General features: G+C 53.6%; 1 protein-coding gene across 9 annotated transcripts in view; it reads right to left on the bottom strand.

Moving 5' to 3' along the window:
• Sez6l (seizure related 6 homolog like) overlaps positions 1–13,925 on the bottom strand; it is a 160,551-nt gene extending 146,626 nt beyond the window's left edge. For 4 of the 9 annotated variants that reach the window (XM_051161730.1, XM_051161731.1, XM_051161732.1 and 1 more), the window contains exon 1: positions 13,491–13,925. In XM_051161730.1, coding sequence (XP_051017687.1) covers positions 13,491–13,587 — 97 coding nt within the window. In that variant the 5' untranslated portion in view covers positions 13,588–13,925. The remainder of the gene's footprint in view (positions 1–13,490) is intronic. The other 5 variants (XM_051161725.1, XM_051161726.1, XM_051161727.1 and 2 more) reach the window with 2 other exon arrangements.
• Positions 13,926–19,648: the final 5,723 nt, after the last annotated feature.

Genomic DNA, 19,648 nt, shown 5'->3' with positions numbered 1-19,648 from the left:
GAAAGCCTTTAAACACATGCACCCACAGGGGAGACTTCACAGTCAAATCATAGCATCCTACTAGGAAGTCCACTCCTCCTTGACCTATATCCACTCAGAGACTGCACCCTCCATGTGGCCCCAGCACCTGTCTGTCTGTCTGTCTGTCTGTCTGTCTCTCGTTTGTGTGTGTGCCTGGGGTTAGTGCTGAGGTCTTCCTAAATTCCTATCTCTCATTTTGCTACCACCGAGGCAAGGTCTCACGACTGAACCGAGAGCTCCCAGTTTGACTAGTCTATCCAGTCAGCTCGTTGCAGCACCCATCTCTGCCTTTTGAACCCCGACACTCATGTGGTTTCTGAGGGATCCAAATGCTTGCCCTCTTCCTCACCCAGAAAGCACATTAGTCTCTGATCCATCTCCCCAGCCTAGAACAGCCTTTCTCTTTGTGTCACCTCTGAATGTCTCTGGCTTCTTCTTGGGGGACTTGGACTGGCTCTACATGTCTCGTTTGAATGTTTTAATCTCAGGCCACTTCTTTGCGGAGAACAGAAGGGTGTGGCCAGAGCGCCCGCCTGCTCCAGCTGCAGCCGCCAGACATCCCTGGAGCACTACAGACTTGCACCCAGCCCACGGGAGGCCAGGGCGCGACCGATCACACGCTTCTCGGACCACATTTCTCTGGCTCATTAAAAGAGTTAACTGGATTTTCCTGGAAGATGAGTGGTGACAACATGGCTGCCGCTGAGGAGGGAATGAGGTGAGCTGGGAGGAGAGTGTTCCCCCCCGACCTGTTCACGCCACTGGGACAAAGTAGACTCTTCTAGAATCATGGAGACATGACGCATATGGGGCCCCGAGAGCTGCAGGCACCACTGGATCTCTTCAGGTTTCAGTGGCAGTTGTACAGTGGTGATTGCGAGGCTGGCTCAAAGGGCAAATGTGTAGGCTTCCCTGAGAGACTAAGTATAAATGCTATGCCTGCAAGGAAAGACTCACAGATGGAACTGGCTAGCGACCAGCAGTCCAGGCAAAAGTGGCTGGGGAGGTGGCTCGGTCTGGGGAAAGCTTGCTTGCTGCCCTGCAGTCATGAAGACCTGAATGTGGGTCGTCCACACTCATATGAAAAGCTGAGCATAGAGGCATAAGTCTGAAATCCCTGAACTAGGGAGGCAGAGACAGGAGGACCCTGGAGCTAACTGGCCAGTTGGCCTAGCTGAACCGGTGAGCACCAGGCTTCTTAAGAGACTGATTCAAGCAGTATGGTAGAGACCAGTAATGGAAGACACCAATGTCAACCTCTGGCCTACACACATACACACACCACACACACACACACACACACACACACACAATCACACACACCACATACACACTGAAAGACAGCGAGAGAGACAGAGAGAGAGAGAGAGAGACAGAGACAGAGAGAGACAAAGAGAGAAGGAGGGAGGGAGGGAGGGAGGGAGGTGGGGTAAGGCTGACTGAAGTATCGGAAATATCCAGAAGCTGGTATGAGAAGCTTAGCCGTAGGTTCCAGGCTGTGGACATGGGGTCGCCTAGGCTTCTGGGTCTTACCAAATATCCTATGTGACTCCTACCGATTTGACACAGCCGCTGCAGATAACAATGGTCCCAAGATCACACATCACACTTTCGCCAGCTGACCCTGACATTCCTGTCTTTGTTGTCCCACCCAAACATGCCCACCGGTTCTCTGACACTCCAGGAGCACACTGGCATCACCACTCAGCCCCTTATGCAAATGCTGGGCGAGCTGCACGCTGGGAGGATCCAGCCCGGCTCATGAAATATTGATGACTATCAGTGGACGGGATCCGTGGGTGGACCCAAGATAGTCAAAGTTCCCAGAGGCTGGGCACTGCTCTCTCTTGCTCCAGCGGGCAGAACGGAGCCCAGAAGGGGCCACAGGGACTATTCCCTAAGGGTGAGTCAGTGTGTCAGCTCTTGCCTTTCCCCATGGCATCCTGGCAAAGATGCTCGGACACTGCGGCCGGAGCAGAGAGTCCTCCCAGGTGCAGTGGAAGCCTGTCAGGCAGTGGGAGGAAGGAGGCATCTGAGGTGGGACCTGGGCAGGGTGTGCAGGATGTCTGCAGGGAAATCCTGTCTTCTCCTCATCACAGAAATGAGACCAGTAAAGAAGAAAACCGGTTAAGGACTGTGAACGGTGGGCCACCGGTGTGTGAGAATCTGAGGTGTATCGAGGTCATCCCGTAAGACTCCACACCTCTTCTCCTCAAGCTTGGTTATGTCACAGAGCAAAGGGCCGAAGGACTGACTGTCACGGTGCCTCCCTGACCCTCGGTTTCCTCAGGATTCACTTCCCACAGCGGCTTTGTTTGTGAGCCCCGAGTCCCACACTGGAGCCCCGCACTTCTTCCTACTGCTATTTGCCCATAAACCTCCCCAGGACCTGGAATAATTAATTTGTTTGGGAACAAATCTCATTAACCAATGGTCCAAGTTAATACTTTATGAGACACGCTTGGCTGCATCCCTGGACCCCTCAGCAGGGCACCAGGTTGTGTTTTCCCAGGCACAGCACAGAATGAAACGCCAGCACATTACCATGACCACCGAAGTCAGGTGCATGCAGAGCAGGCTCCACTCCTGCCCACCTCCTGCCCCCGTGAATTCTGGGATGGGTGTTAGAGGCTCTCTGGAAATGACACGTCTACTTGGCTCATTAGAGAGCGTCAACTGGGTAGTTGCTTGTAAGGGAGGAAGGAGAGCGAGCATGGGCATCAACTGGGTAGTTGCTTGTAAGGGAGGAAGGAGAGCAAGCATGGGCATCAACTGGGTAGTTGCTTGTAAGGGAGGAAGGAGAGCGAGCATGGGCATCAACTGGGTAGTTGCTTGTAAGGGAGGAAGGAGAGCAAGCATGGGTTGGCTTGTTTGGTTGTGCACAGCGGCCCCGAAGTCCATGGAGCCCCAGTGGGGGCGGCTTGGAGGGAGCTGCCTCTCACCTTGCAGTCAACTGGCCCACAAGGGACAGCACTGGGGTTGGGTAGGGGCAGTGGAGTCTCACCGGCGTTCAGAAAGTTCTGTTACAGGTTAAACTTGTTCGTGATCGCTGTGCCCCATGCACCTATCCTGCATCCAGCACAGCAGACTGTCTCAGGCAGACAGTCGGTCTTCAAGAGTGGACAGGTCCTGACCTCACTATCAATTGCCTTTCTAGCATTGTGTGTACCGGTATTTAAACACAAGGAGGTGCATGAAACAACAGTAGAGATTCTAGTACATTCCACAAGTCTCCCCTCTGTGGCATTCAGAGTCTACTTGGTTTTGAACTCATGGAGGAGTGGCTGAGAGAAGAGCCTGTCCTCTTGACCCCTCAGCTCACAGGTCGTCCCCCACAGTCTCCTCATGCATTCAGGTGCCCAGGCTCAGGGAGGTCCCAGGGCCACCTACTTTGTCTCCAGGGTTCTGTGGCTGGCATGAGCTCATCCTCGCTTATAAACCAGCAGCGAGAGAGTGAAGAACGCATCCACCTGGGTCTCTGCTGTTTGCTCGGCGCCTCGGTTTTATTAAAGAAGATAGTAAAACACCTCAAATTGGGAAGTAGAGCATAGATGTGGGATCGTAAAGTCGCGCCGCTCTCCAGCGCCTCACAAAAATGTTTTATCTACTGGGAATCATAAAAGTGCGTATTCCGTCCTGCGTGGTTATTGTCCACGGAGAGGCTGCTGCCATCTCAAGGTGTCAGGAAGGGGCCCTGCTTTCGTTTGTGCACAGCAGCGGCGAGTTGGTCATCCAGCTTGCAAGCCATGGAGGTGGGTGAGACGGACATCATTTATGCCATTTCTGCAAAGGTGGGTAACACCCAAGACACACCTTCTTGGTGGCCTGAGTTTGCGAGGAAGATGCCAGTGCATCTCCGTGCGTGTGTGAGTAATAGCCACTTCCCCAGGAAGGTGGCCCAACGGGTAAAATGCTTGCTTAGTTTGGATGACCAGCACCCAGTCAGTCTACATCAAAACTAGACATACACATGGATGCTGGTTACCCAGCTCTCAGGGATAAGCAGATGACGGCTTTTTCTCCAGATAGGATAGTCAAATGGTGAGAGCTAGGCTCTGTGAGACGCACTGTCTCAAAACTTAGGATGAAAACCTGTAGAATAAAACATGCACATCCAAAGCGGACCTCTGACAGCCATATGCACATATGCAGGTGAGTTTACTTACAGTCACACGCATACACACATACCCTCTCCAACACGAGCACTTCCAGCATACCGACTCAGGTGACACACGCCCACCTGTTGAGGCCACATCTTCCTGTCGTGTAGGAAGAGCAGTAGAGAGAGCTAGGGAGGGAGAGGACTGGTCTTGGAGGGCCATAGGACCCAGGGAGTGAGCAAGGGCTTCTAGAGACAGGCGTGGCCACCGTGGATAATGGTGACACATCTGTTCTGTTGTGTATGAGTAGGCACTTGGGCTCTGAGGTCTTCAGCTTGTACGACCAACTTGTAACCACACACTGTGGGTCACTGTCATTCTCACGTCACAGCTGAGGAGGCCTAGGTTTAGATGTTCATGCCTTTGACATTTGGATTAATGAGATCGATCCTAGGCTCCACTTAAAAACAAGATGAAAGCACAAGGAGAAAGAAAGAGAGAGCAAAAACAAAACAAAAATAAGTTTGTCTTTAACTCCAATTGAAGCAAAAGTATGCAAATTAGCTTCAGCACATCATTTTTATTTATGCCATAAATTAGGCAAATTTCCCCTCCCGAAGCCCTGAAAAATGAGCCTTGATTCCACATATTTTGCATTAATTTCCAAGGCAGTTGGCCCCAAATTAGCTTTACAACTTGCTAGAGCTGCTTTAAAGGGGGTTTGGAAAGTAGAGGGCTATTCAGAAATCTTCAGGGAATGAGACGTGGAGGGCTCTGCACTCTCCCGTTGAGGATTTAATGTATGGGCGTAGTGCGCTGCCACACCTGGGGCTGCCGCATACAGCCGCATAAGCCATACACTGGTGAGTGTCGGCCCACCGTCTGCATATGGTGCAGCACTAAGGGCTCCTCCTGGGAGGTGCTGCTCAGTGACCCTGTGGGTTCTCCCTGGACCATGCAGCATTTACAATCTCCTTTTGCAGGTGGAAGCCAGGACTGGAGGAGAGGGAGGGACTTCCCTCTGCTCACATATGAACATGCATGTGCTAGACAGGGCCGTATCTTAGCACCAACCAGGGCGTCAGAGAGGCAGCAGAGCCACCTGAGCGGTGCCTCTAGTAGTCACTGCTCTGTTCATCTTGTGGATCTCTGTGACTCTGCTTCATGCCCGGGTTAAGCAAGCCAGCCCGTTTCCTGGTACATTCACCTTTAAAACTTGAGCTGAACTAGGAAAAGGTTGAGTGTCTAGAACAGTCTAGAACACTGGCTTTCTGGGAAGATGGTGACTGCTGCTCACCCCACGCTGTCCAGCATGACAGACCCCGAGAAGGCTGGTGAAGCCCCACCCATCCAGCACATTGTTCCCAGGGTGGGGCAAAGCAAGGACTGCCACGTTAGGCAACATCTATGCCAGCTCAGGACGCAGAATGACTCCCCTAAGGATGCACATCTACCGAGCACCAGGTATAAAAGCCAGGCTGCTGACTCGGAAGCCTTATGTTTATTAATGCCGCCACCATGCTCTCCAAGCATGCACCGTGGCACGTGCTGATTTCGGAGCTGCCTGGGACCTAAGAGAGGACAGATCCCAAGGCCACCTGTGGGGTATCTGCAGCATCTATTTGGCAAAGAGCCTGGCTGGAGGAGCAACTGTATTCAACACTTTCTCTGGAAAGAAAGATGGCTTCAGGAGGACCTGCCGGAGCATCCACCATCACCGTAAAACGTTTGCACAACGTGGGGTCTTCCCTCCTTACAGGGCATCTCTCTCTCCCTCTTCATGATTTATTCCTCTTTACACTGTAGCCATCTCCAGCAATGTCACATTTGTTACCTCGTTGGTTTTCCTTGCAGCCATCCTACAAGGGAGGACTCTGGTACCCTCATCTTTTTAAAGATGAAGCTGCCTGAGACCACACGGACCTGGGAGGTTCAACTCCGTCTCACCACAGGATGAAAGTAATTTAGCGTCTTTGACAAGTGGTCTGTAGCACTGTCACTGGACAGGGACCCAGGCTGAGGGGTGTTCGGACACACAGCGTTCAGTCAAGCCTCTGGGAGAGCACTCCGTCTAGAAAAGGGAGGCGTGTGAGTGAGCATGAATCACCCATAACTGAGGTGTGAAGAGAGGGCCAGAGGACCACATGGCTGGAGCCGGAGAAGAGAAGCAACATGTACAATGCTGAAGGATGGATAGGAGCTGGCCGGCTGTCACAGCGGCAATAGGAACCATTTTCAGGAGCATTTGCCGCAAGCTGGGCACATCCACACACAGTCGATCGTTGAGAATCTGCGAGGCTCAGGGAGCTACTGCAAACAGCTCTGGGCTGCACTCCTAAACCAGCCCCCTGGGAGTTTTAACTTGTAGCCTCCGCTGAAGTTGGCAGGAGGTTGCCCCAGGGTGATGGTCAGGGCTCTGGGGACAGCACAAGAAATAACAGGACATTGGGGCCACCTCACAGGTATGAGCAAAGTTGAGGTGACTGCTTTCTTGTGGAGCAAGCTGGCTCAGGACACTTGACATCTGCCACCTCCCTGCCAGAGGGATTTGTTCTCCAGGTAGCCTCACCATCTAGAACAAGGCTGGGCGTTGGGATCCAAAGATCCTGGGGTTGAATCCTGACGCTATGTCTTGCCCATGAGACCCTGTCTTAGGATTACTGTTGCTGTGACGAAACACCATAAGCAAAAGCAATCTGGGAAGGAAAGGGTTTGTTTCAGCTCACAGGTCCACACCACAGGACAGGACTTAAGCAGGGCAGGAAGCTGGAGGCAGCAGCTGACGCAGAGGCCATGGAGGGGTGCTGCTCACTGGCTTGCTCCTCAGAGCTTGCGCAGTCTGCTTTCTTACTCAGGATGACCAGTCCAGGATGTATGTGGCACCCACATCAATCAATTGATGCTCCCACATCAATCACCAATCATAAATATGTATCAACAGACTTGACCACAGAGCAATGTGGTGGGGGCATTTTCTCAATGGATGCCCTCTTTTTCCAAGTGATGCTAATTTGTTTCAAGCGGATGTGAAACTATCCATCACAGACCTTGAGCAAGTGCGCCTGGGAATTCCTGAGACTCAGTTTCCCCTTCTGTTAGTGATGTTACCTGACAGAATTCGACATGGGTCAGGTGGATAAGGCCCACCGTAGACTCTCACTGGTCTCGTAACCACCTCTCCTCGTGAGAGGACCAGGAAGTGGGGGCGTTTGGTGTCTTCATCTTCCAGAGTTGTGCCACCTCTCTGAGGCTTGGTCACATGGTGAGCACCAAGCTCCCGGCCACCTTGTCTTTTCACAGCCCTGTGAGGGCGTTCTCATGAGTCTGCAGATAAAGGCTCCAGCTTGTGGCTAGGAAGTGGCTGGACTCAGGCCCTGAATTCTGACTTCCCTTCAATTATGAGAAATCTCAGTCAGTTTCAGTGCGAGCCGAGGCTGCTGGGGCTGTTTGCTGGCCAGGGTTTATGACTCTTCTCGGCTGCACAAAAATAAACTCCGAGCTTCCTCTTCTGAAGCTGTTGAAGACAGAGGGCAGTTCCAGTCGACCCTGACCTCCATCCCATCAGCCTTTGTGGCATCGTGGGCTCAGAGCTGGCCCCATCTGGTGGCTGTACTTTGGTGGAGGCTTGTTCCCCTGTGTTATTATGCGACAACGGAGCAGGCCTCAGCATGGGCAGCCCACCCCCACAGACTCTTCCGGGTTCAGTGCTTCCCTGGTCGCCTCTAGATGGCAATTGGAGGTGAGAGAGGCCTCAGCTGCTCTGAGCCTCAGTTTCCTCATCCACAGAATGGGTAGAAGCGGGGGGGGGGGGGCACGCAGGAACCAGAGCCCGAAACCCTAACCACATCACGTTCTCACTCCCACCACTTTCCACCCAGTCCTTACCTCAGCGACTCACTCCCTACACCTTCACCCCGACTCAGGCTATCTTCCTTTTCCTCAGCCTGAGTACCAGGCACGGTGACCATCGCCAGAGTGCACTCAACACCCACCTTGCTGATGCCAGCTGGCCCCTGCTGTGCCAGGGACTCGGGATGGGGAGACAGCGTGAGCCTTTGTGTCAAGCTGTGTATTTTGAAGACAGGATCTGGGGGGCGGTGGAAGTGGCTCAGTGGGTAAAGCGCCCACTGGATAAGTATGGAGACTTGACTTCAGACCCCAGAACCAATGTGAAAGCCAGCTGCAAGTATGCCACTCTACTACTGGGGACCTGGAGGCAGGTGACCTGGGACCCACTGGCTGGCCAGTCTAGTTGAGTGAGTGAACTCCAGATTCAGTCTCCAAAGTTAACGTTGAGAGCTACTGAGGCAGACACACACACAGACACACATGTGCACACGCGCACGCGCGCACACACGTTCCTGCCTCAGCTCGGCTTCCCAAGTGCTGAGATGATAGGTGTGCACCACCAAGTGACTGGTTTTCATAAGAGAAAAATGAGGGCAGCGTGATGTCATAGGGCACATGTGCCATTCCCATGTGGTGGCACCTAGCTGTCACCTAGCACTTGGGAGGTGGAAGCAAGAGGATCAGGAGTTCAAGGCCAGCCTGGGCTACATGAAACCCTGCCCCAACCCCTCCCCCAACACACATGTACACACACACACACACACAGTAGAAGGGATGCCACGGCAGAATTTATCGGCACCCTTCTCACACTGCAATTACTCATCTGGCACCTCCCAAGACACGATTCCTAGGTGTGTCACTCACTGTCCATGTTAAGAGAGCAGAGTGCAGGTCTGGCATCGATACCGCCCGCAACCCTTTTGTTGTACCTTTTGCCTGTTCTCTCCGAGCCTCAGTTTCCCTCATCAGCACAGCAGGAAGAACAGCACTTCTGTCTGTGAGGTTTGTGGTGGAGGCTCTCACCATGACTCTCACGAACAACTCAGCCCAGGACTTGGAACAAAACCAACACGCCTCAGTCAGCGTTTTCATCGTTTACAGGGTCTACTATAGCTGACCGAGGTCCATGTGGGCCTGCAGGGGCACCCTGTCCCCCTGCTCCAACACCGCACAAAGCCAGCATGTGTGCTCCTGTGTCGTCACGGCCACCTGAGGGGCTGCCTCCATGTACATACCAGTGGGAAGCTGCACGGGGCCCAGTGGAAAGACCCCTCTCCATCTGTGATTGAAATACAGCGAATGTCATGACCTCCACCCTTTGGTTCGCTTTCATCCCAAGGTCCGGGGCGCACGGAAGACAACAGCCTATATCACTAAGAAGAGAGCAGCAAGTGGATCTGCCTCCCTTCTGCCTACAGCTCCCTCCTTTTAATTCCAAGAGCAAAGCCTGCTTCAGGGTTTTCCTGTCTGCTGTAGCCCTCCAGGGCCAGCCCCAGTGCTACCTGCTGGGCAGGCCACCTGTCGGACACTACAGTGCTCTGTCCTTGCTCCAAAAAAACGCTTAGTTGACAGCCCACACCTCCTGCTGGGGTCCAGGTGCTGGGAAGGAGGTGTCATCCAGCAGGGGACCATTGTCCCTCCCCAGCCACACACCAAAACCCCAATTCCCAGCGTGATGACACTCAGCAGTTTCAAGTTGAGATGAGGGCCGAGGGGTTGAGCCCCAAGATGAGATGGTGGCCCTTGGAAGGGGAGGGCACCAGAGCCCACGGTTCTCCACAGCCACATGAGAGTGTGAGAATTCAGCCATCAAGTGGACATTTGCAGGCCAGGGAGACAATCTTTACCACACAGACGCTGCTGTCTGTCTGAACCTGAACTTCCAGCCACCAGAACTGTGAACTAAGTGTGTCTCCAGCCACATAAAGGATCTAAGGAATTTATTTATTTTTTATTTTTTATTTTTTGCTACAGTGGCCTGAACAGAGCGAGTCACACTGGAACTCAGCACACAAACCCTCTAGTGTCTTCTTCTCAGTCTGTCATCTTTCATGCTGTGAACTCCTGTTCCTTGTGGTGGGTCCAAAGCCACGCGCGGTATGAGGATCTGGGAAGTAAAGCTGTCGACACCGCGTGGTCATGAGCTCCCCCATGCTAAAAGGCGATGGCACGCTGGCCCTCCTCCCCAACTCTGGCCTAAATTACCTCGGTAATAATGTGAACATCTGCCTCGCCCAACTTCAGGAGACTGCTTTCCCCGCGTGCCTGTTCACAGAGGAAGTTTGCTCCCAGGGAAACAGGAAGCGTTGCCTGTGTGCCAAACATATGCTAGTTTCTTTTATGCGAGCTACAGAATCCTATAACCGTCCTTCCAGGTTAGCGCCATCATCCCCTTTTCTATTTATGCCCCCCAGATGGCGAAATAGAGTCCCAGACAGGACATTTCTTGAGGGTTGAGTGTCCATAAGTGACGGGACTGAGCTTTGGGCTGAGGCAGCTCTGATTTTCAAGCCACTTTTCCTGAACCTTGCTAAGCCTGCTTCTCAAATTCACCGGACCAGCCTAGCCTCTCTAATGGACTCCAAACGCAGGCAGAAAAGGACGAGCTGGGGTCTGAGCTGTGCCGACCCCTTCCTGGAACAACATCCTTCTGCCAGCTCCGTATCTCAGCATCCCCCCTTTTCACTGTGTGTCAAAAGCCGGCAGTGATTTTTCCCTGAGAAATAAGGACCACGTACACACAGAAAGGAGGAGGGAGCGGAGCCTCATGGTCGGGCTACCAGGCTGAGGAGCCATTCTAGCTTTCAACAGGACATATACTTGGGGGCTTCTACTCAACCAAGTCTGCCTCCTTTCCGCCCTCCGTTACCAGACGCGGCTTTGAGCGCCCCTAGTGGAGGTACGCGGTATGGGCCTGCTGCAGCAACCGACCTCCAAACAGAAGAGGCAATATGGCTTGCAGGAAACGGACTCCTGAACAAAAAGCCACAAACCAAAACTGCTCTGTTCAGTAAACATCCTTTCTGTTTTGTAAGAGAAAAGAAAGGAAGAAAGTTTTGTTTCCTAATGCCTATCAGGACTGTGCGAATACAAGAAAAATCTTTTAAGTTTGGATCAGGTAGTCCCTGGTGAGGGCAGCCAAAATTCCTTGAAAAAGAACGGCGGATTCATAGGAAAACACTGTTAAGGCCAGTGTAACAAAGCTACGCTCCGATACATGTCAGAGACTAGAGGAGGCAGCAAATTAGAGTCTGAGCAATATTGAGTTTGCTTTGTTAATCCAAAGGAAAAAAAAAAAAAGAAAAGAAAGCTCAGGCTTTGTAGTCTTAGCATGAGCATACACTTACTCCCACACGCAGGTCTTGCTACACTTTATACTTATTCCACAAAAAAAAAAAAAAAAAAAAGGCCCAAAGAACACATGCCCTGCAAAGAACACCGCAACAAGTTCCCGCCCCCCACACTGCAAGTAGGAGGGCTAGTCTGAGACACTGGGCTCCTCTGATGCCTCTCCTCTCTGATTTGAGTGGATATAAGCTGCAGGTTAAAAATAGAATTTGTTATGGAAGATCAATTGTTTCCAAATGGACCATCAGAACTGGCAGTGCCCGTGGGCCACCCTGGCTCCCTACTTATGACTCAGTCAGAACCCCGTAGTTAATCACGAGCCTTTGGAAGAAGTGTACCAGTGGACTTTAATTTGACAGTGGCCCCGAGTTAATTTATATACACATATATGCTCACTAGCCGTGGTGTGGAACAGTTGGAAAACATAAAATGTCTAAAATATCAAGACATAAATGCACACATCCTGCTCTTCCTCCTACTCTGGCACATGCTGAGGAAACAGGGTATAGAGTTTTGGTCTTGGGTGTCATTTCTATACATGCCATTAAGTCCCCCCCCCCCCCGATCCCCCACCCCATGCCGTGAGGGTGGCTCCTTCGAGAATGCAGAACTCAGGGGTAGGATGGCAAAACTCTGGGCATCTCTGAGTTCTCTCTCTCCACAGATTTAAGAGTTGGGCAGAGCAATCTGGACCCTGTTCAAGGCCACCACACTATTGTTGGAAAGAGACAGCTAATTAAGAGAGGGCATGCTGGGTAGAAATCATTGATTTAAACCAAATCTCTTTTCCCATCTTTCCCAGGGAAACTGCCCAGACCTAGTATAAATTGGAAATAGCGCTGCCTCACAAGGGGAGGGGGGCTTTGTTCTTAATGATATGTTTTGTTAAATAAAGGAGGGCAGATAGTGTCCCTCGCTCTCACCTCTGGGTCTCACCTCTGAGAGACTGGGGTTAAATGCCTAATGTTTGCTGAGGAGGGCACTCCAGGCCACAAGGAAGAGATGGGACCCAGAGCAAGCTTTTCCCCCTCCCCCACTACCCCCTCCCCCCAAGCTGAGAGCTGTCCTGGGCCTCTGGTGCTGAACTCAGGGACCCAGAATTCCCCGCGGAGAAGCAGCAGTGCATATCTGTCTGTCCCTAGAGTCCTGATCAAGAAGGCCCAAACGAAAAGGCCCTGGAAATGGACGGACGCACGGGGTGAGTGCCCCACGCTACGGCCAGCTCAGGCAGACACCCAGCTTTGCATTTCAAGTTACCACAGCAGGCAACAAGAGTCCCGCCCGCCTTGCCAAGAGGATGGGAGGTTAAGGGGTCCAACCCCAACCCCAAGCTCTCCTAGCATCTTCAGCCAATTCCCATAGCTGTGTGTGTGGGGGGGGGGGTCAGCTTTGAGTCATATGTCTCACTCCCCTCTCCACCTCGGTATCTCACTGTAACTTCCTGGGACCCCAGGAGGGTGGAGTCCAGGTAGGCGAAGAAACTAACAATCTCCACAAACTCAGACCTCCTTCCTAACCAGCAAGCACGTGGACTTCACTAGCAAACCCCTCTTCATTCCTAACACCGACGAGGGAGGCTAGGCTGTAGAGAGAAGAGTCCAGCCCCTGAGGTTCCGACATCCCTCTGCAAGTTCCGGGAGCCCTGAGCTCCTCCACCCGAGAAAGCCACACCCAAGCCCAATTTCTTGACACTTGGTGGGATCTATGCAGGGGATAGCCGGTCCAGATAGTCTGAGCCAGCATGGGATGGTGGGATGGGAGGGAACCCGGTTCTGATGACAGGCAGTCAAGTCAGCTGGCCCCTTCCTATACCTGCCCTCTTCCTCGGAGAGTGACAGAATAACCTGGCAGCCGGCCCCGGGTGCAGTTGTAGAGACGGAGCTTCCAGAATCTGGAGGCTTGGAGAGGACCCCCACTCCAAGGAGCTCCTCCGGACCGCAAAAGGGGGGTCTGTCCCCAGCCCAAGGGACCAACGAAAGACCTGCAGCCCAAGGCGGGAGTCCTTCAGATGCGTCCCCGCCTCCGCGCTCAGGCAGGGACGAGGCGCCCAGCCCTGAATCCGGGCGGTCCAGCGGGTGGCGCGTGTGTCCCCGGACCAGCTGCGACCTCCGACCGCCCGGGCCAGCGTCAACAACTTTGCCCCTTCTGGGCCAGGGCCCTCGGGGTGCTTACCTTCCGCTTGAGCTGCCACGGGGCTCCCCATGAGCAAGACGACCAGGAGCAAAGAGATCCGGTTGGGTCCAACGGTGTGCGGCCGTGCCACGGGCATCGTGGCTGCGGAGCTGGAATGGGCGCAGAGGGACCCGTGTGGCGGGGTCCAGGCAGAGGGATCGGTGCGGCGGGGTCCAAGCAGAAAGATCCGGGCAGCCGGGTTCAGGCAGTGCGGTCCAGGGAGAGGAAAGGATCTGGGCAGAAGGTTTCGAGCAGCCGGTTCCTGGAGCGAGATCCAGACAGAAGGATCCGGGCAGAGGGATCTTGGTAGAAGGATCCGGGCAGTAGGGTCGGGGCAGCGGCTCCTGGCGGACGCGCAGCCCGCGGTGGTTCTGGCCGAGCTGCACCGGGCGCGGGCGACGGGCGAGTGAGGAGGAGCTGCGGGCGGTGAGCGAACGGAGGGCGGGGGCTGGGGCCCGAGCGAGCGAACGAGCGAGCGAGCAGGAGAGAGCGCGAGGCGGAGTGAGCGCGAGGAGGCGGCCGAGGGCCGTTCCGGGGCAGCCCGACCCTCTGGTCCTGAGAAGTTGGAGATGTCGCTGCGTCCCGAGTGGATCCAGGGTCTCCTCTCTGCGGATTCTGGGGCAGTCAGATGAACCGAAAGAGCACCCGATGTGTCCTTGCAAACCCAGTCGGTCAGCAGTCTGTTGTCTCTCTCCACTGTACAGCCCTCTCCGGCCACTGAGGGCCCCACCCTCCCTCACGGACCCCACCCTCCCAAAGCCTTGGTGCTTCCACAGAGTCCCAGTGTCCTAGGAAGTCACGCTGACTGCATCCAGGGATCTCGGTGGACCAATTCACAGGGCCACGGAATCCTGTGTCTGATACCAAGTGGCTCTTCACGCACAGCCACAGACTCTCAGGTGAAGACCACCTATGTTAGGATGTTAGCTCCATCTCTTACATTAGTACTCTCTACAGGACCCTGCAGGATCCGCCGGGATTCCAGAGTCCGCAATTCCGTTTTCCCTTCCCCCAACGGGAGGAGCTTTGGGGTCCAGGCCTATCCTCTGGTCCCCACTGTGCAGCTCGGATTCTCTAAAAAACGTGTCTTTCTTCCATAAACAGAGGAGATGGGGCGCAGTGGGTAGGGGAGGACAGGCAGCCACTTGTAGCCAGGCATTGGCCAAGGGCCAGGTGGGAGATGCCTCGCACCAAGGGAAACTGACCTCCTTGTTCTCCAGAGACTCGCAGGCCCAGCTGGCTTCCCAGGCCCCTCACCCCAAGTTAGAAGCCCTCCCCTCCCTCCCTCCCCTCCCCCCGCCCTCACCACCTTGCCACTCTGCACAGGCAGGGAGCAGATGGAGAGAAGGTTGTAGCAATTGGGGGAAAATGTCTTTAGCAGAGTGGAGGAGCTGGGAATCCCTAAAAAAGAAGCGGGGGAGGGGCGCGCTGGAGGTGGGAGGGGAGCAGGGAGGAGGGAGAGTTCTGTTCCCAGCTCCCCGAAGCCCCCTCCATGCTCACCCTTGGAATGCTCTGGTAGGGGGCATTCCTTAGAAGCCCGGAACCAGTCAGGCTGAAGGTGATGAGGCGGAGTGGATGTAAACAGGTTTTTATTTTGATCCCAGGTGTGAGATGGGCAACAGACTTGTGAGAGAGCAGGTGATGTTTATCCACTAAGAGACCACCTTGTACTGGGGCTTGGTTTTTGCCAGCTGAAACACATCTTAGTACAGACTCTGAGAGGAGATTATATACGAGGCCAAAACAGGAGGCAGGGCTTTTGGGTGCTAGAGAGAACTGCTCCAGAGAACGCTTCGGGGCTCTAGGGTTCTGGGGTTCTGGCTGCTGTTCTAGGTTCCAGCAGCAATTTTGGTTGAATTGCTGGTCTGCTGAAATCCTGCCAGGGGAGTCACTACAGGGAACTGAGTCTAAGAAGGTCTCTACTTCTCCTGCTCCCACTAACCTCTTTTCTCTCCCATCTAGGATAGGTGGGTCGGAAGGGAGGTGTAGGCATTAAAGAACCCCAAATAAAGTAGGTTTGGAAAAGGAGAGCATCCTATTTCCTTCTGCTCTCAGGCCAGCAAAGCCAAGTGGGTTTCAGAGTACGGGAGGTTGAGGCAGGAAAGCAGAGGGCCTGGTTCCTCCACTGAGGCAATGGCATGCTATCCACTTTGATGCATGGCGGGGGCAGTGAGTGGCAGCTGTAGGGAGCCGCCTGGCCCACACCCTCACTCTCAGGGCTTGGAGGGGAACAAACAAAGGAGACATAAGTGCCAGCTTCCTCCTCCTCAGAGACCAAGGGTAGGAAGGGCTTGTAAGTACCCACTGCTTGCCAGACTCTGGTGTGGTCTGTTTCAATCTCATAATGATCATCAGTGGTCATTATGGTCAATAACTCCCCCAGCCCCTTACAGAGGTCATCCTCACCAAAGGCACTCAGCCATCCATCCGTCCATCCATCCATGTCCCTAGCCACCCACCCACCCACCCATCCATCTGTCCATCCATCCACCCATCCATCCATCCATCATCCATCCATCCATCCATCCACTCATCCATCTGTCTGTCCATCCATCCACCATCCATCCATGTCCCTAGCCACCCACCCACCCATCCATCCATCTCTCCCTTATAACCATCCATTTACCATTCACTACCTTTTCATCTAGCCATCTACCTAGTCAGTCAACCATTAGCCCCTCCTTCCTCCTTTTCCCTTCCCTCATTGAATCTTTTCCTCTTTCTTGCCCCCATCTATAGTCTATCCTTCTGTCCACCCATCCGTCCACCCATCCATCCACCCATCCGTCCACCCATCCGTCCACCCATCCGTCCACCCATCCGTCCACCCATCCACCTGTCCACCCATCCGTCCACCCATCCGTCCACCCATCCGTCCACCCATCTGTCCACCCATCCGTCCACCCACAATTCCATTTTCTTTGTGCTCAATGAGTGGTACTTAGGTGTCAAACCCAGTGCAGGGGTCGTGAATGCAGTGGGTGGAATCTCGTGCTTTCTAGGACTATCTAGTAAGGCCTGTCAGCCCAAAGGCCCAAGCCATTTCTAGGTGACCCCAGACCAAGCACCGTGTGCCCTTGTCAGGAACATCTGTGTACTGAAAGACTTTATTACTGGACACTGGACGAGAAGAACATATCTGCTGTTTTGAAGAGGGAGGAAGCAATATAAAAGAAGACATCATCAAAAAGAGGGATCTAATAAAATAAAAAAAAAAAAATGCCAGTAGAAAGGGAGCCCTGTGTCTTTGAAGTGAAGATGGAGCTTCCAGAAGCTTCTCATCCGGTCTTCATCACATGGCAGCCCCTAGAGGGAAGCCTGGGGCCCCAGTGCGCTCTGGCTGGAAGCGGACTAGGACATGGGCAAGCGTGAGGCAGCCCGTATCGTCTGTAGAGGACAAACGGCCCCTTTGGCTCCCTCGGAGATGTGTTGTCTCTTAGGAAACGGCCGCGCTAAGAGGGCAGTGCCTTCACTTCAGCTGAAAGTTGGCAGAACTCCGAGCCAGCCCGCCAACTGATCCGCATTCTCCCAGCGCCAGAAAGGACGGGAGGCTGCTGCACAGCCCACAGCACGGAGACAGCTCAAAGGCGGAGACAGGAACGTCTGTACGATGGAGCCCCACAGCAGAGATCTGCAAGCCTAGTGGGGAAATTCTCATCATGAAGTGTTATGTGCCTCAGCCTCAAAAGGGAGAAAAAAAAATCTATTAATGATTCTGTGTGTATGTACACAGTCTGACATTGCAAACCATGACACATGTTTTACAGGATGCTAAGAACAGCCTTTGTCTGCATAGGTGCACCAGTGTCTTATCCTCAAGATTGTGAGGCTGGGGACCTGTGCACAACTGTGCCCTTGGGCTCAATGAGTTTATTTGGTGTCAGATAAGCCTGAACTCCATTCTAGGATACAGCCTATGAGCCTCAGTTTCCCCTATCTTCAGGCACCACTAGTAACCACAGCGTCAGTCCAGGAAGCCTGACTTAGCAGGGTGCTCAGCAAATGTGCCGAGGAGCACTGGGTGTCGAGGCACACAGGCTGCAGAAAGGCGCTCTTGTGGGGTTCACTATGTGAATTCCTCAGCATCTAGGCCCAGGAACAAGTCTGGCTGAGTTTGGGGGCACAGAGAAACTAATGCTCCCAAGCCTTCCAGACACTGAGCCAGTCAGATCCGTTTCCTGGGTGACTGGCTTCCTGCAGAATTAACACAGACAGCCTGCTCTGTTCAATTCCAGGAACACACCGTAGCCCTCCGCCTCCCGCTCAAACCTTACCAGTCTCCTCGGTGTGGGATGTGGAAGGGGCCAGGCTGGGTCAGCCTCCTGCTACTCAATATTCCATCCTTGCTCCCAGTCAAAGCCCAGCCTCGGCACCCAGGGGGACGGAAGAGGGGGGGGGGCAGAGCGTAGGAACACCTGCGGAGCCTCTAAGGCCTGCAGGGAGAAGCTGCACATCCAAGCTCACCAAGTCTATGTGTGGGTCCGTTTTCCAACTCTGTCCCGGAGGAGGGTGAGCTTGGCGTAGGCCGAAGCTCCAGAGCCCAAGGGATCGTGAACCTCCCAAGTCCAATGTCTCCACAACTGAGCCCTGGGCTTAGTGGAGCTGTCTCTCATCCTCTGATTTGGATTTCACCCATTTGAGGAAGTAGAATAATTAGGGGGAAAAATCACCTCCCAGTTCTGAAGATCAGTGCGTCTCCACGTCAGCTTCATACTCATTGGCTGCCAGATTTGACTGGATCCACCCTGGCAAGAGAGAGGAATCTGGCGTTTGCGAGGATATGCTCAGAGTTCAACATCCGACGCTCACCAAGTCCTCACAACCACCCGACGAGGTCATACTCCTGTACACTAAGCCGAACTCCTACCCAGCCCACAGAACCTTCTTCATGTAACCCCTTCTCACTGCTTAAGCTAGGGTCTCACTCTCTGTCCAAGGCTGGCCTTGAGCTTAAAAGTCTTCCTCCCCACTTCTGTGTGCCTGTGTCACCACACCACACCCCTCTTTCTTCAGACCTGTCAGTGTCCCTTTCTATTTCTTTGTTTTGTTTTTGTTTTGATATTTTATTTTTGAGACAGGGTTTCTCTGTGTAGCCTTGGCTGTCCTGGACTCACTTTGTAGACCAGGCTGGCCTTGAACTCACAGAGATCTGCCTGCCTCTGCCTCCCGAGTGCTGGGATTAAAGGTGTGTGCCACCACTGCCTGGCTAGTGTCCCTTTCTGAACTTTCTCACCAGAGACTGCCAGACCTTTCCCTCCTGACAGCTAGCAGGCTCCCCTCCAGAGAGGTCTCCTTTAGTTTCTGAAACCTTTCTTAGCCTGGGAAGCTGTCCACACAGCTCCTGTATTTATTAAGGTGCTTACATGTGTGCTATTGATGATCTGCTAGGCTGGGCTCTGCGGATGCAAGGACCTTCCACAGGAGGGCGCGCCAGCAGGGTTTCCACAAAACCTCGTTAAATTTTGAACGACTCCCTGAGTAAATCTTCATTTTGCAGGTGGGTAAACAGAGGCTCAGCAGGGTGATGTAATGTGCCACCCCTGTCCCTTCTTGCAGCACCAGCCGAGCTTGGATTTGCACTCAGGGCTGCTTGGCCTGAGGCTGAGGCCTCTAACCACGTGGGCCACCTGGCTTCCCAAGCTCAGGGGTTGGTGACCGTTGTTGGCAGTAAAAGTGCTCATCAGTGGGGACTCACAGCCAGAGACATGATCTGAGTGCCAAGGCCTGCGTGTCCGTGAGCATTTCAAGCTGTCTCAAAAGAGAGACACGTTGGCAGTGCCACGGAAGCCTGCGGCTCTCGGCCCCGCATGGCCGCTGCCGATCATTAAAATAATGGTACGGAAACCACGCAGGCTTCATGTGTAGTCACTCGATGTGCGCTTTGTTTGTTTCTGCTGCTGTTGCCATGGCAGTGCGGCTGTCTGGAAAACTTCAGGTTTCTGCTTGATGGGAGGGAATGGATTCAAAATTGCTCAGGACAGGAAAGGGGGTGGGGGGTAGGCGTTGACAGTCAAACAAAGGCTTTGCCTTGTTTTGCGCCTCAAGCCCACGGTTCTATAGCAGCCATGCCCTGAAGTCTCATGTGTACAATAAATGCTGCTCCCAGCCTACAGCCCCCGTGGCTCCCCAGTGCCCCGCACTGTCAAGCTGCAGATCTT

Source organism: Acomys russatus, chromosome 19 (assembly GCF_903995435.1).
Source record: "Acomys russatus chromosome 19, mAcoRus1.1, whole genome shotgun sequence".
NCBI classification, from domain to species: domain Eukaryota; kingdom Metazoa; phylum Chordata; class Mammalia; order Rodentia; family Muridae; genus Acomys; species Acomys russatus.
This window is presented reverse-complemented; position numbering and strand designations above follow the sequence as displayed.